This window comes from Sparus aurata, chromosome 1 (genome assembly GCF_900880675.1).
Source record: "Sparus aurata chromosome 1, fSpaAur1.1, whole genome shotgun sequence".
Taxonomy (NCBI): domain Eukaryota; kingdom Metazoa; phylum Chordata; class Actinopteri; order Spariformes; family Sparidae; genus Sparus; species Sparus aurata.
Window position 1 is genome coordinate 28,011,860 of NC_044187.1, and position 16,186 is coordinate 28,028,045.

The 16,186-nt window shown below is 39.1% G+C and overlaps 1 protein-coding gene across 1 annotated transcript in view; it reads right to left on the reverse strand.

Annotated features, from left to right (window-relative positions):
• LOC115582857 (complement C3-like) overlaps nucleotides 1-11,031 on the reverse strand; it is a 40,490-nt gene extending 29,459 nt beyond the window's left edge. The window contains exons 1-18 of the mRNA XM_030419081.1: nucleotides 10,919-11,031; nucleotides 9,309-9,504; nucleotides 8,973-9,135; nucleotides 8,106-8,200; nucleotides 6,535-6,623; nucleotides 5,593-5,675; nucleotides 5,372-5,459; nucleotides 5,162-5,261; nucleotides 4,915-5,035; nucleotides 4,612-4,727; nucleotides 4,324-4,470; nucleotides 3,933-4,032; nucleotides 3,715-3,803; nucleotides 3,411-3,602; nucleotides 3,117-3,272; nucleotides 1,978-2,107; nucleotides 1,267-1,332; nucleotides 441-638 (exon numbers count right to left, since the gene is read on the reverse strand). Of these exons, the coding sequence (XP_030274941.1) occupies nucleotides 441-638; nucleotides 1,267-1,332; nucleotides 1,978-2,107; nucleotides 3,117-3,272; nucleotides 3,411-3,602; nucleotides 3,715-3,803; nucleotides 3,933-4,032; nucleotides 4,324-4,470; nucleotides 4,612-4,727; nucleotides 4,915-5,035; nucleotides 5,162-5,261; nucleotides 5,372-5,459; nucleotides 5,593-5,675; nucleotides 6,535-6,623; nucleotides 8,106-8,200; nucleotides 8,973-9,135; nucleotides 9,309-9,504; nucleotides 10,919-10,995 (2,206 nt within the window). The 5' untranslated portion in view covers nucleotides 10,996-11,031. The remainder of the gene's footprint in view (nucleotides 1-440; nucleotides 639-1,266; nucleotides 1,333-1,977; nucleotides 2,108-3,116; nucleotides 3,273-3,410; nucleotides 3,603-3,714; nucleotides 3,804-3,932; nucleotides 4,033-4,323; nucleotides 4,471-4,611; nucleotides 4,728-4,914; nucleotides 5,036-5,161; nucleotides 5,262-5,371; nucleotides 5,460-5,592; nucleotides 5,676-6,534; nucleotides 6,624-8,105; nucleotides 8,201-8,972; nucleotides 9,136-9,308; nucleotides 9,505-10,918) is intronic.
• Nucleotides 11,032-16,186: the final 5,155 nt, after the last annotated feature.

Here is a 16,186-nt window from a genome sequence, read left to right on the forward strand (position 1 = left end):
TTTAATGCTGGACTGAAGCAAAAGTCAAAAATACATAAATAGGGCTCACAGGCTAGATAATGCTCCCATGATCATTTCCTACATGTGATGTTTGTATTTCGTCACACACAGCGCTTGAGACCAAAACATCACATGTGGAGGTAATATGTTGGTGTTGTTCCTGGAACATCATAATCAAAGGTCATATTGGCAATAATAATTACATAAATAGAGAATAAAAGTACCTCTTTTTCTTAAAACATTATTATGATTGTGATTCAACTGTTTTAAAATGTCTGTCAATCAAATTGTTTGTTTGGTTCAATGCTGTGTTAAATTCTGACAGTTGGTTCCAGCTTCTAACAAGGTTTGTGAGCCAATAGTATAAAACCTTTGGCTCTCAGAAGAACACCAACATGGTGACATCAGTTAACCCTCCATCCCTTGTCCCCGTCTCTTACCTCGAGCCAGTTTGAGGCTATCCTCCTTCCATTCATCTTGCTGGTTTTCCATCACCTTACAGCAGTACAAGAAGGCCTCCTTACAGGCTGCACCATTCACAATGTAATCGCTGCGCCTCTCACAGGAGTATGAAACAGGAGTCTTCTTCATGCCATCCAAACAACAGTCACGCTGCAGTTGGACTTGATATTTACTCACTGGAAAGAAAGAGGGTTGTGGAGGAGACACAGAGGTGATAAGGTATGGAGTACAAAAAGAACAGTGTACTGGAAAGTTGAAAAAAAAAACAAAAAAAAACAAAAACAACTGAACAAGGCAAATTAAACTCTGAGATTGTTCCTAATGTTTAGTCATCCTCTATCCTCAAAAACCCATCAAAAAGGCAAAAGAGGATGAAAATAAAGAAGAAACCTGCCAAAGCACAAGATAATATTGGAAAGACATACATTAAAAATACCATTCTGATATAACAGACTGACATCTTAAGAAAGTAAAACAGAAACAGACAACTGTTCAATTCCCCCCATCGCAAAGATAGCATTAGCAACTTGGCAATTGTACAGAGAAACCCTCATCTCAGGGCAACGTGTTGTGTTAGAAATCCAGCCAGATAGCACTGTGAAAGCAAGGTTTGCAGGGAACCAATCGATATGTGGTACTTTCTCCAGCCATTGCCTTGTGCAATTAGTAGTGACTTCAAAATCATAATTTAAAGCAAAAAAGTTGGTTTGTGCCAGTTTAAGTAACATTTTAGAGAGGCTGAACTGTGAGGCAGACAATGACTGAATAGGTGGTTACTGGCTTGTGTAGAGCTGTGGTTCTTACCTAAGCTGGTTGTCACTTCCATTATAGTAGTCCGTTTCCTCCTGCTGGGGGCCGGACATTTAAATTCTGGAAACACAGCAAAGAAAAGATCTTCAACATATCTTCAAAAAACGTACGTTAACTACATTTAGAGCCTTGTGGCCTTGTGCCTCAACGCACAGCTCAGGGTGGAATTTACATAATTTTTTGTCCTGACTTACATAATATACGCAGTCAAAACTTGGAAGAAATTTATGACAGGCTGTTCTTGGTGTCACAGAAGTTATCACTATTGCGCAGAAGATCTCTACAATTACCATAGTTTTTTTTAAAGTTGATGTCTCTCCTGATTTTTTTTTTCCTTTGATCACTCCAAACGGGTACTGTGGCTACAGAAATGCAGGCAAAATCAGATACAGGGTCGGCACATGGGCATCAAAGCAGTATGATGTGCTTCATAATCTTTTTGGTGCATGTTCGGACGTAAGCATCTGATGTTTACAGTGCGTTTGGCCCTTTAGTTTAGTGAGCTTGTAAATTCTTGGATTGTGGCCAACAATGTGTTTTGTTAGGTCACAGTGACCTTTGAGCACCAAAATTGAATTAGCTCATCCTTAATTCCGAGTGGACGATTGTGTCAAATTTCTAGAAATTCCCTGAAGGTGTTCAAAAGAGCTTTTAATATTTCATTGGTGTATATGTTCAGTGGAGAGAAGACAAAAGTCATGTTACCCAATCTGTAGGGAGTGCCATAAGTCGTGCTGGACACAAACAACAGCCCAGCATCAAAGAACACACTCATAGCATCCCTTCCTCCACCTGGTGTGCAGCCTGTGTCGGACTTCTCTACAATGTCCCACACCTTAGCAAAGAGAAAGTGGAAGTCATTCTCACAAAGAAAAAGGAAAAGGATACGTAGCAGGGTTACACATTGTAAGCTAAAAAGACATAACTGTAAACTCACATGACAGTTTGGATATGACTTTAGGAACATTTACTCAAGCAATGCATTTGCTGTAATTTGTGATCCATACAGAAATGTGTATATCCCATACATTTCTGTTCTAGGATCGATCCTCACATGTAAAGATGGATACCTAAACTCAGTAATTTGGGGTAAATGTGTAGGGGACACATTAGAAATTAACTACGCTATCACCAGGATTTAGGCTAAATAATAACCAGTTGATAGGAACTACCTCTTCTCCTGCTTTTCATAGTCATATGCAAACAAATGTGGAGATGTTTTCAGTTCTCTGAATTGGCAACACTACAAACCTTGTACACAAACATCTGAGATTTAATCAAAATACAGAATATGATGAGGTCAAATAACCTCATATTGTGTGACCTATAACACGGGCCAGAAGCACAGCACACGATGCATCCTCCAGCAACCGCGAGCTTAAGATGTTTCAGGCAGGTAAAGCTCAATTCGGAGACACTTGGGACACTTCACCAGCAAAACCATAGTTTTCCTGTGTTACTATGTGCCTGGTGTGTGCCCCTCTCATGTGCTGCTCATTGCATTTTTCTAGCAGTGTTTGGATTTGCATTCGAATATTCTTAACTCAACAAGTTGCAGAGTCATACCTTGCCAAGGCAACTGCCTGGAATTCCTTCACATCAACGGGTCCGTAGCAAAATAAATCAGCTTAATAAAACAGCATGCTTTTTGTACGAAATATTATTATGGTAATGGTATCAGTGATATCAGCCAGGGTTTTATTAGGAAATCTAGCATATCACTAATATTCTGCAAGACAAGGCAAATATTGAGGCAACATACTAACAAACTTGGAAGCTAAAATGTGTGTATTTGTTATACAAAGCTGTTCAGATTTTTAAAGATAAATATGAGATTAAAGGACCTTTTTCTGAGTGAGGCGGTGCTTGTTGTTTAGGACGTAGACGCCTTTGTCAACTGCGACCAGTCCCACCGTGGCTCCTGGATTTCCTGTGACCTTCAGACCAAACATCTTGCGAGGCTCATAGGAGTTAGCAGGTCGGCTTGAATCCAACTTCAGCTAAAGTGGAGGTCAATGAATTAGACTTGCAGTTTCGTATTTGCTAATGTTATTTATGAATAAAAAATATACCCTACAATATATTAATCATTTTGTGCAAGGGTTTATTGTTGGGCCACCTAGTGTCATGTGTCTCACCGAGCCCATGCAGGAGTCCTTGACATCCACCCAAACAGAGTCTGATACCACTTCATTGTCATCTGTATGGTAGAAGGCTATGATGCGGAACGATGGCAGCATTTCTTTGGTCACGATTTCTATCATGGATATCAGTACTTGGGCTTTTGATGTGTAACGACCACTTTTTACCAGCCGGCCTCTGCTCAGAATCTGGGGACACAGATTCATACATCAGCACTTATGTCACAGGTACACCAACTGCTGAAAGCAACACAAACACTCAAGCATGTGCACAAATTTATGGGTGCAAAACAACTCTCACTAGGTATGTGATGTCGATTTGTTCATGCTTGGTAAGCATGAAGTTGACTTTAAGGTTTTCTCCTAATGTGACTTCAGCTGTATTCACACCTGTGATAAAAACATACCACAATTAGTTTCTGGAAATTTAGGGGGCTGTTATGCATTGTAGTTAGGCAGCACTGCCTAAACCATCACCACTGATATTACCATCGGATATTATTTCAGGTTGTTCCTCACCTATGTGGATGTAATTGTTGCTTTTAGTAGTATGTGGGAGAGCTGTCATGGTGGCCGATGCTTGCCTTTCAAGTGTAATATGAGGATCACTGGTCTTTGCCTGCAAATAAATGCACACAGTAAATACAAACACACAAGGTATGGAGGTTACAAAGGCTTTCCCAATGTAATCTACAAAAGGGGAAATATCAAAACCAAGTAAAGTAACCAAATTAAATAATAAAAAGAGATCAACATCAGTTGATAAAAGTCATACACTGTATAAAATCCAACACTTACTGTTTCCATCAGCCTTACCCATTCTTTAAATGTTTTATCTTAGCATTCATCTGCCAACAAGTCGCTGTAATGCAAAGGTTTAAATGAAAATCAATTCATTGTAAAGACATACTGTAATCTGTAGTTGTCCACTGGTTTCCACTGTATTGATGGTAATCCTTGCCATTCCATTGGCTTCAGTGACTCCCTTCACCAGGCCTGGATCAACCACCACTGCAACACCTTGTGCAGGAGTTTCATCAGGATTCACGACTTCAACCTGCCATCAGAGACACAAACAGCTGAACTATCTGAGCACTTTTGCACCATAATGAAATTACATGAAAACAGTGCACTGACCAATTATAATTATTAAGTAGCAATATAACTATGTAAATGTAAATTACTTAATGTACTTTACCGCAACATCGAAGGACATTCCTGGTTTGAAGTACTTGGGTGTTTTCTTGAAGTGGATGGTGTACGGTGATGTGACAATCTGGATAGCTCTTAACTCGGCCTCCACCATTTCACTACCTGTGAGTTGATGCAGAAACACAGATACGTTCATACACAAATTGATTACAGAAAACTTCCTGGTATATTTATTTCCTTTTCCCCTCGACACAATAATACTCTTAGTTTCTTTGATGCTGAAATATTATGAATCACACATGAGCAAAAATACTGAATGGGCAAAAAACAAACATTCTGTCCTTCTCACCGCTTTCTGTCAGCACACTGACAGCTACAAATATGGGGCTCCCCACCAGGCTGAGGATCTCTGGGAAGGTCTGTGTGATGTGCTCTCTCTTTAGTGTGGCATTTCCATTACCCTGCTTTATCTAATGTGACATAATACAAAAGTGCACGTTGAACTACAGTCAGTGAAAGTACAGGAAAATAGGGTCAGCTCGACCAATCTATTGGCAAACTGATAGAAATTTAAAAAAGTCTTAAAATGTGCTTGCCTCCACTCTCTGAATAGAACTTGGAAAGCTCATTTTTCCATCTTTAATAACCCCAAATACCACGTAGGCCATTCCATCCACCTCTTCACCAAATAGATACCTAAAACCACAAAAGATGGACAATTAAAACTACATCTACAAATCCAATCAATCTACCAATCACACTTGGTCTCTTCAGATGCAACAATAAATAAATAAATAGATACATACGTTGCTCTGATGTCGACAGTGAGCTCTGGACTGTCCACATAGAAGAAGGGGCTCACAGGTGTCAGCTTCACCTCAAAACTGGGCAGCACTGAAAGATAGATGAATGAATGAATGAATTAATTAATTAATTAATTAATGAGGTTATTTTTACATGTCCAGACAGTTAAAAAGTATTGGAATGTAAAAGGTTAATAAAGGTTCATGGGTCATGAGGGACTTACCATATTCTTTTACCTCAAACTCTGCAGAGTAGCTCTGCTGTGGGTTGCTGTCCAGCCTTGCCACTACCTTCCACAAACCAGGACTAAACACAGAAACATACAAGAACAAATATTTCAGTAATCAGGCAAATATTTCAAATATTCAGAAACATTTTGAGACTGATGGTAACATATGAATCAGACTTGAGATCCCATGGATCAGACAATGGATTCTTACCCAAAGGAGCTGTTACAAAGTGTTATATGTTTATACTGTGAGAGCAGTAACGACACAATAATTGATGTTTAGGAAAAAAAGGTGTAAGGCGCTCAGGTTGGCTGGTAAACTGTGCAATAAATAGAAATGGCTGTACTACCTTTATTTTCTGTCCTATTAAGTTGATAAGATTAGGTCATAGTTCATTTGGGGTTAAATGTATATAACACTTTGTTTAGATGTGTGTTTTTTTTTTACAGTTAATCTCGATAGATTAATTACTCATCAGTTTAAAGGAATAGTTTAACATTTCTGCTGGGAGTTAGATGAGAGGATTAATACCACTTCATCTAAAAAGGGTAAAACTATCAGTAAAAAAACAACAACGATGAATACATGAAACTACATACTAGACTATTTTGATAGCAGAGGCACGCATTGAAAAGTGCCCCCACTGATAACATCAGTCTTAATAGTGACATCATACATCACCAAATCACATTTGTTGATGATATGGTGATCACAAAAGTAATAAAACCATTCCCCCAACTGCAAAGCCTGGATAAATAAAGAGCTGAGGGCTCTATCTACAGCCAAACCTTCTTTCAGTCAGGTGACAAGGATACAAGCCCACCAGAGCAAGACTATGGATTTCAAATGTAAATTTACAGACAACAAAACATATAAATATACATTTAATAAAGTCAGATGTAAGTAGTTAAAGACAAATAAGGTAAAATACTCACCTGACAATTTCAGCAAGTTTGTAACTTCCAGAGTGGATCCCTGACTTCAGAGTGACTGCATCAGATGGTAAAATGATGCCTTCAGGAGTCTAAAAATAAACAATATTGAACAACAATAACAGTTTTACATATTAATTTCCGTAAATCCATGCTGTGATTTTGTCTACAATCAATGAGCCTAGACCAAGACCTTTTCAGCTTTTTCTAAAAATTCTGTTTTCCCTTAGGAAAGAGGCTTTGATCAATGTGCAACTCAAGGGCTAGCGGGAGGTATGCATTCATTATAACGTTAAGTGGAAGCAGTTTAAAGTGTATACAATGATCTTGGCAGTGTCTGATTCTTAACTGTTGTTAGGATGTGTCAGGATCTGGTTATTATAACACAGATTGAATATTGAATTGTCATGTATCATCACAGTAACAGCGTTACATACATTAGCAGCTGTAAACACTCATAAAAACATTATAAAATGGTTTGGTGCCGACCTGTATACTGAACATATGAGGATTAGCTAACGTTTATAATCCTCAGAGAACGTTACAGACGTTGTTTTTGGTTCCTCTCTGTTTCCTGAATATATCCCTACGTGTGTGAATGTGTAAATGAGAGACATTAGCTTATAGCACTTTGTAGAAAGAGCTTGATAAAGTTCACTCCATTGACTTGTATTAGTTCACGGGGCAGATCTGCCTCCTCCAATATGGCGGCGACGTTGACGTACGGTCCAGCGTTCAATGAGGCGTCTATGTATATGCATATATGGTCGCACTGCCGCATGCGTCATCAACATGTGAAGCATGGAGGCAAAAACAAATGAAGGCAGCAGCACTACCTCAGACTGTGCCTCCACCATTAATACGCCATCTATGATTGATGATGATATGTATGATTACTTAAAACTATTTTATGAAAAGGTCAGTCATGATCCAGGTGGGAAAAATCTGACCTTTTTGTGTAAACTTTGCCCGCCGGGTTTCAAGAAGCAACTCCATACATCAACAACGTCAACAGCGAACCTGAAACGGCACATTGTACTAAAGCACCCGGCAGGCCTTTCAAGGTGTGTGCGAGTGAATGAAAAATCAAAAGACACGGCAACAGCGAGCCAAAACAGATACTCTACCACCCAAATCACATTAACGGTGTACAGTAGCGGCTCCGTTGTCTTCATCTCCCAGCCGCAGCTGGACAACCTTCTTTGCAGTATATTGTGGGAGAGCTGCAGTTTCAGTGTTAAAACTGATAGAACAATTGCTGTCTGTGGTTCTAAATGGGCTGTGGCAATAATTTAGAAAAATAATAGCTCGCAGCAACATATTGAAAAAAAAAGAACTATGAATTAGTTCATTTTTGGAACTGTGAACTTGGTTCAAAATTTTGAATTATGAACTATGAACTGAACTAGTTCATTTCAACATTTGTGAACTGAATTTTGAACTAGTTCATGTAGAAAGTGAACTTTCCCAACACTGGTTTAGCATCTGTGGAGTTATTTCATAATCAGGTCCTCTCAGGTTCAGCTGATTATATTGCATTCAATTAGGTTCATATCAATGATAAAATACAGTACCACAATCTCAATGGCAATAGAAGCAACAGTTTTGGTTTCATTATCCCTCTCTACAGGCTTCATGAGAGGTGTCACTGCAAACATCCTGTAAAGAACTGACATAGAGAGAGAAAAAGCTTTAGTTTGCTGGTGAGTCATGTGACTGTTTAACAACTTTTCATTTTAATGTATTTTACTGTTCAGTTATTCATTCATCATTCAAAATACTTTAGTCAAACAATTAGAAATAAATCATGCTCTATGGTATTTTACCATGCCACTGTAAAGAAAAACTGTCTTATGCATCACAGTCAAGTGACTTCAAAATAAAGTTGCAAACTAGTTTGTGAAATAGGTTGCTAGGAAAAAACACATTCATTCAAAGTTTTTATTCTATTTCCATAATTTTACAAGATATCTGTCGATTAACAAACAAATCTATACAACTACAGAATAGTGCCACTAAATGTAAATACAGAACCGATATTTATTTTATTTTATTTCAATACATGTAATTAGAGTATTAAATCAGATACTAACATTCTCACAAAAAAACTTCCATTGTGGAAAAAGGTTAATTTTCTGTTTTTAAAAATGTTTTTCATTTTTATGCGTAATTCACTGTTACAGCTTTTTCATGTTATCTAACATTAGTCAGGTAAATTCACAGTCTATTTGGTAATTTTCCTATTTATTGTGTGTATATATATATACAACATACATATATATATGTATGTTGTGTATATATATTATATATTGTATTATATATATATATATATATATATATATATATATATATATATATATATATATATATATATATATAATGTAGAGACATTCTCACAGTGGAGGGTGTGTTTTTCAGCACTGATGGAGTATTGAACTCACCTGTGCTCTCGGGGGTGTAGAGGGTCTTGTCAGTCTGGATGAAGATGTACCCGGACTGGAAGGACACTAAGACGACTTTCTCCAGCAGTCGGTCAGGGAACTGAGCCTGCAGGTACACGTACTGCTTGATGCTGGGATCTTTACTGAAGTCACCAACAGGGATCTGAAACACCATGCAGAGACGAAATCAGAGCATGAGGAGCAGAGTGTGGCATTTAATGAGCTTTTCTGGATGCTACGTCTCTTGTTTGTGGTCATTACAGAAATAGAATCACCAATGTATTTTGGTAACAAAACCATGTAACAGTTATACTTTTTTCAGAACTTCCACATTACCTTAATTTGTGCAAGCTCCTGGAAGTTGTTGCTACTGTTGAGGGTCACAGTTGTGGATGCCAGCCTTTTGGCTTTGGTTGGATGGTTCATCACAATGATTTCAACCGAAATGTCGTCTCCTCTGTAATCTTGACATTCCACAAAGATGTTTTCAGCTGTTCCTACCCGCAACAAGTTGGGGGCAGACATCACCTCCCTGCAGAGCAGAGAAAGATGGAGAATAGATTGTCACGAATGATGCAAGTCCCCTCTTGGCAATTTCTTTTAAAAAATTAAAAGAACACATTTAAAGGGATATCATAGCAAAAGACTTTAAAAGAAGCTTTTCTATTATATTTTTGTTTTTTCAAACTGACCAGAAACAAACGTCCCCTCTTAGACAGTGGAGAAATGTAGTGCCCTGTTGGCAATATTGATGTGTGTGTGTGTGTGTGTGTGTGTGTGTGTGTGTGTGTGTGTCTGTCTGTCTGTCTGTCTGTCTGTCTGTGGGCATGGCAGACTGTCAGCTCATCAACTCCTGCTATTTAACCATGGTCATTTCTCCACTCCAGGGCCAGATTGTTTCATCCCGTACTTCAACAGTGCCGCTTGCCATTGTGTTTAGCTTGCTTTAAGTATTTTTGTGTATTTAGATTTCTCTTGTGCCTGTGCTTAGTGTTTTTCCCGTTTTGGGTTACATCTCATGCTCCTGTCTTTGTTTGCCTCGTGTGCAGAACCTTCAGCGCCTCTCCTTACTGCTTCCTGCTTCGCTGGCTCACCTGAGTTTTCCTCCATGCTGCCACCAGCCCACCCTGCCTGCTGACCAGGCCTACACGTCCCCTGTTCTTCACCAGCTAACTCTGTTGCAAAAATAAATTCCTTTACACCCTGATTTCCTGCCTCCAATCTCTGGATTTGGGTCTAGGGAAAAACCCCAACGTAACACAGATGCAGTCACTGTTTAGAGGAGGCCACATGCTGTTTAGGATTTAATAAAAGAACATGCTCTTTCTTAATGTATGCATTTAAGGCATTATGAACCAAACACATAATTATGAGTTTTAGGAGTGATCTGATAAAGAAGTGATTCCCATCCTTTTTTTGGGTGTGCACCCTTAAAATGAACAGGTGCTTGTCACTCAGGGCTTGAATGTGATTTTCCCTTTAAGCTTTATTGACCTACTCATCTTTTGACCCTTCAGGTTTATCTTTGGACCCTTTGGAGGTTCCTGAGCCCCGAGTTGAGAACCACTGCCTTGTGTGTTAAACTTACAATTCACCCAAATTGCCATAGAAAAAACAAACAACAAAAAGCATATCTGTTTGACAGATGTGCACCCTGAGCTCCAGCATGGACTTTATACTCAATAAGTGATCCATTGATTACCTTTTCCAGCACTGGATCAATGCAACATTTCTAACTGTGATGAAGTGATATCCATCGTATTCATAAACTCTCTAAATTAATCATAAATGCAGAGAACCTCTGACACTGCTATTGCTCCAATTATGATGCTGGAACAACTTGAATAACAAACAAACATGGAGATTAACAAACAAACTCTATGTTTTAGCACCGTTTTCTGTGAATTAATTCAAGCTCAGGGGTGGTGCAGCGCTGGTCTACTTACAATGGAGCTCCATCAGCCAGAAAAGCGAGAGAAGCAAAGGCCAGAGAGGCCCCCAGCCACAGCAGAGTCCTACCCATCCTCCTGTCTGATCCTGATCTGCTGTCAATGTAAACTGTCGCTCTGTAGCGCCCTCCTCTTCGCCTCACCACTGTCTCCCCATCCGCCTCCCTGTGTTTTTGTACACATGCCAACACACAAACACACTAACACATGATTTCCCAGCAGCAGCGAAACTGTTATCTCTGCTGAGTGAAAGGTAAATAGCAAAAAAATCAGGAAGGGGTTACAAGTCTAATGAACTTTTTAGCATTGCGCTAAAACAAAACACTGACTGGAGCGGGACATGGAGAATGAGTTTCATAAATTTGTTGATAATAGCATTACAAATTAATTGAGTTTAACTAACTTAGCTTACCATTTATAAGTTTTTAACATTTCTTTCATGATTAATACATGCTCTAGCAGTTTGCACTCATTAATTAATGATGCCTTTTGCGGCAGCTGGATCTAAAGCACGGACAATGCTTTTAGAGGAGCTCTTCCTTACAATTTATAGTAATTTACATGCATTCATCACTGTTTTTATTAGCTATATATGAGCGGAGTCTAAAGTGAACTTGAACAATGACCTTCCCTGCCCTCTCCCGGGTTTGTCTACAAGCTTGTGGATGATCTGTTTGAGTTTTTTGATGCTGCTGGGCTGTGGATTTCTTAGTGAGGGACTCAGGTCGGAATTTCCCACAAAAATCCAAAAGATGTGACCACTACCATTCTCAAGTCCCTCGTCTGATTGCCTCTCTCTGCTCAGGTAACAGAGAGCAACAGCAGCTAACTTTAGTGTGGAAATGGAGTCTGCTAACATCAACTAACAGCTGGCTTCCAGCACAACACACAATGTCAATAAATATGTTTGTGATGCTATTATAACCAATAATAAGAAACTCTTTAAGAAAGGCTTCATTAACATTCTTTAATGTCTATAAACTGTTAACAAGGGCTAATAATTGTTTTATAATCTATGAATCAACATGTTTATCAGGCTATTATAAACATGCACTGACTCTTATTGAGGTTAATGAATGAAAAAAAAGAAAAAAGGACTTATAAGGGTACAAGGTAAAAACATCTTTCAAACATTATGTAATTTTTCACAGATTTCCTGCACTGACTATATGAATCCTTGATAATTTCAGTAAAGGGTGCCTGTTGGGCCTTAAGGTGCTAAAAGTAAGAACTGTCCACCTGTTTCATTTATGATTAAAACAAATATGGGCAGCATATCACCGGAGCCACTGCTATCCGCTGCCAACTGTACTCTGTTAGATCCATGATTCGGAATTACTGTTACCTTGTTAGCTCTGTGCCGTGCTAGTTAGCTGTGCAGCTAGCACAAGCACTTGCGACTGTCAGGAGCAAAGAGGCTTTTTAGCCTGGGGCCTGTTTCCGTAGATATCTCTTAACACAGTACATAGACACCTTTGACATAACATGAAACCTTTATTTCTTCACATTGTGTTAATAATCTAAGTTAATTTTAGAATCTTTCAAACAAAAATTCTCACATATTGCACCTTTAATATAAAGTGTCACTGTGTTTTCTTCTGTCTGTCAATGTTGAACAGCAACATACAAAAACATAACGTTTATTTTACTGAGTCAAATTCACAAAGTAAGCTTTGCATTTTTAAGGGTAGTATATTACTGAAAGAAAAAACAAATGTAGATTTTATTGAAGAAAAGATAAGATGTACTTTTATTAATCCCCAAAGGGAGAAATTCAATTTGACACAGCAAAAAGTAGTAACGTGAGGGTAGGAACCTAATATACACTACTCACAATAAGTTAGGGATATTGTTATTTACATGAGCGCTTTTCCTATTTGGTCTGAATTTTAATGTAATAAGTAAAAGTTCCCTTTAATATTACTAATAATGAATGAGAAGAAACACCATTTTCATTAGTTTAATATTTACTACCCCAAATATTTAGACAATACCAAGGATAGCCCCAAATAACAAAAATTGACAATGTCAGTAGCAGGTGTTTCCACCATTTGCCACAATGACAGCTTGACAGCGACGTCTCATGCTCCTCACTAACCTCATGATGTTGTTCTGAGGCAATGCAACTCCTCCACAAGTGCTACACGCAGTTCTGCCAGGTCACGTGGGGGTGGGGTACGATCATCCAGTCTCTGCTTCAGCTGGTCCCAGACGTGCTCTATGGGGTTCAGGTCAGGGGACATTGCTGGCCATACCATATGAGGCACTCCGACTTCCTGAAGTCGAGCTGTGACAATTCTGGCACGATGTGGTGGAGCATTATCATCCATGAACAGAAAGTTGGGGGTGTGCCGGTGGAATTGGGGGATGATGATGGGTTCTGTGATGTCTCTGAGGTAAGAACGTGCAGTGACTGAGCCATCTACAATAACCAAATCTGTTTTGCGCTGACTGGCGATGCCTGCCCAGACTGTTGCACCTCCTCCACCAAAGGGAACCCTGGGGACCATGTTGACCTCGCCGTATCGCTCACCTCACCTTCTCCAGCAACGCTGACGACCATCATTTCTGTGCAAGGTGACCCGACACTCATCAGTGAACAGGACGGTAGACCACTGCTGCATTGTCCAGGTCACATGGTCTTGTGCCCACTGCAAACGTTCACGGCGGTGTCTTGGTGTCAGTGGAGTCACCTGCAATGGTCGTCTGGCATTCAAGCCAAAGCGGTGGAGTCGGTTTCCAATGGTTTGTCTGGAAACCCTAGTACCCCTCACATCTCGTAACTGGGCCTGCAGCTGTGTGGCAGTTGCATAACAATGTCTGAGTGCATAGGTCCTTAGGTACTGGTCATCATTGCAGTCTGTCACTCAAGGGGCTCCACTCCTGGGTCTGTCACGAACTCTGCCAGTAGTTCTGTGTCTTGATGCAAGTCTGCTGATGACACTTTGAGACACACCAAGTTCACGAGCAACATCTGACTGCCTGCCACCGACCCGAAGGCGCGCTATGGCCAGGTGGCGCTGCTCGTCTGTTAAGTGACATCGTGTGTTCATGGCTGTTTGAATGATGAACTTGGAATGACTTACTGACAATACCAGCTTTTTATACCCACAGAATGTTGAAATTGATGCCACATTGAAAAGGGTTGTCTTTTAGTTTTTTGGTATTGGCCCCAATATGTAAGGCACACTGTACACAGTGAGACCATTACGTGGAAAACACAAAATGAGGTGTGTCTATCACCCCAATACAATTGCCTCCCTATCCCAAAACTCTCTGAAGTGAAACAAACACCGTATGTATGAAATCCACTAAGTCTCTCACAATATCCCTAACTTATTGTGAGTAGTGTATATGCTATAGAACAGAAATGCAACAGACGGATCTGAGTGGATATACTGTACATGTTCATGAGGACAGGCTGAAAAAGTTACATAATGCACCTTTAAATGGAAAGCCTCCCACTTTTACCTCCATCAAGGAGGTTATGTTTTCACCTGTTTCCGTTTGTTGTTTGGTTTGTCAGCGGTATTACACGTGCGGCTTTCAACGAAACTCTGATGGAGGATGTGTATCGGTCAGGAATAGATCCATTAACCTTTGGTGCAGATTCCAATAAAGGAACAGATCCATTAATGTTTTCTCACTTCCTTCAACATTGTTATACATATTTAGGTGGCTGGTATCTATGAGTGAGGACATGAGGATTTACAAATGTTCTGTTTGATACTGGATTTGGCTTGATTGAATCAAAGGGGACTGTTGGGCCTCTGCAGAAGCCGATTACCATTCTCATTCCATATCAAAGTTTATATCAAATTTCATTTTAGAGCTCATATATAACTCTACAGTAAGTCTTCTTGAGAAGTGGATTTTAGTACACATAAAACAAAACACAAAACTGGGCATTATGTCTTTGTTCTCGAACAGTAGCACCTGAACTTTCTCCCTTGGAGGATCAAAACTGATTCTTAACAGCAGGTCCAAGGCCGAAAGCAAACACCTATTCTGTAGCCTTTTTAAGAGGCAAAGTGGAACTAGACTCCCAAGAATTGCTCTGACCGCTATTATCAGATTGTGAAAATGAAAAATTAATCAGTGATTTTTAATTTTTTTTTTTTGCAATAATGAAACAGCATAAACAAACATTTATTTCAGTTATTTAAAGGTATAATATGTAAGAATTTGCAACCTGTCAAATTAATAATTCTAAGAAAAGGGGGGCAGCATTTCACCAGAGTTGGCGCTAAATGCTGCTAACAGTAGCTACCATCTGCAGGAGCACCAGGGAAGTGTAGGCGCTTACACCACAAGGGACATGTTTCTGACTTTAAATTCTCACATTTTGCACCTCTAAATATGTTTTTCTTTAGAAACATCTGGTTGGCTGATTTGAATCTTACGGCCAGTGTTGTGCCTGAACGCGTTCAATGAACGATCGTTCATGAACTCATTCATATTTTGGGCGAACGTGAACTGAACGCACGTGTTTCTGCCTGATGAACGTTATTGTGAACGCGTTCATTCTGGCGTTTGTGATGTTGTCGGATCTCGTTTTTTTTTATGCTGCTCTCTGTCCATTCTCTTACCCTTAAACATGTTATTTGCTATGTTAACCCAAAAGATAATGCTCTTGAACACATGATGAATTTTGTTATCCTATGAAAAATGTTTTATTCACAAACAAAAATTTGCTAAATCACTACCTAAATTTGCTCCTTTTCTCCTGGAACTGAGCTCTTTGCTTAAATCTCTGATTTTGTTAAATAACAAAAAAAGTAATACCTTACTGAGTCATTATGAAAAGTTTTTCCCTGAAGCCACTGTCTGAACTATCTATTTATTTATTATTTTATTTTTCCCTTTCTTCTTCTTCTTTTTAAAAAAATTATTTATTTATTTACATATTTATGTATTTTATTTTTAATTTGAACTCTATCCTGTACCGCAAACCTGAAACGACACATTGAACTAAAGCACCCGGTGAGCCTTTCAAGGTATGTGCAATGGAATAAAAAATCAAAAGACGGCAACGGCGAGCCAAAATAGATCCTCTACCACCCAAATTGCATTAACGGTGTTAACAACCTGCTGGACAACCTGGTTTTGCAAAATATTGCGGGAGAGCTGCAGCTTCAGTGTTAAAACTGATAAAATAATAGATGTCTGTGGTTCTAAATGGGCTGTGGCAATAATTTTGAAAAATAAAATAGCTTGCAGCAACATATTAAAAAAAAAAAGAACTATGAACTAGTTCATTTTTGG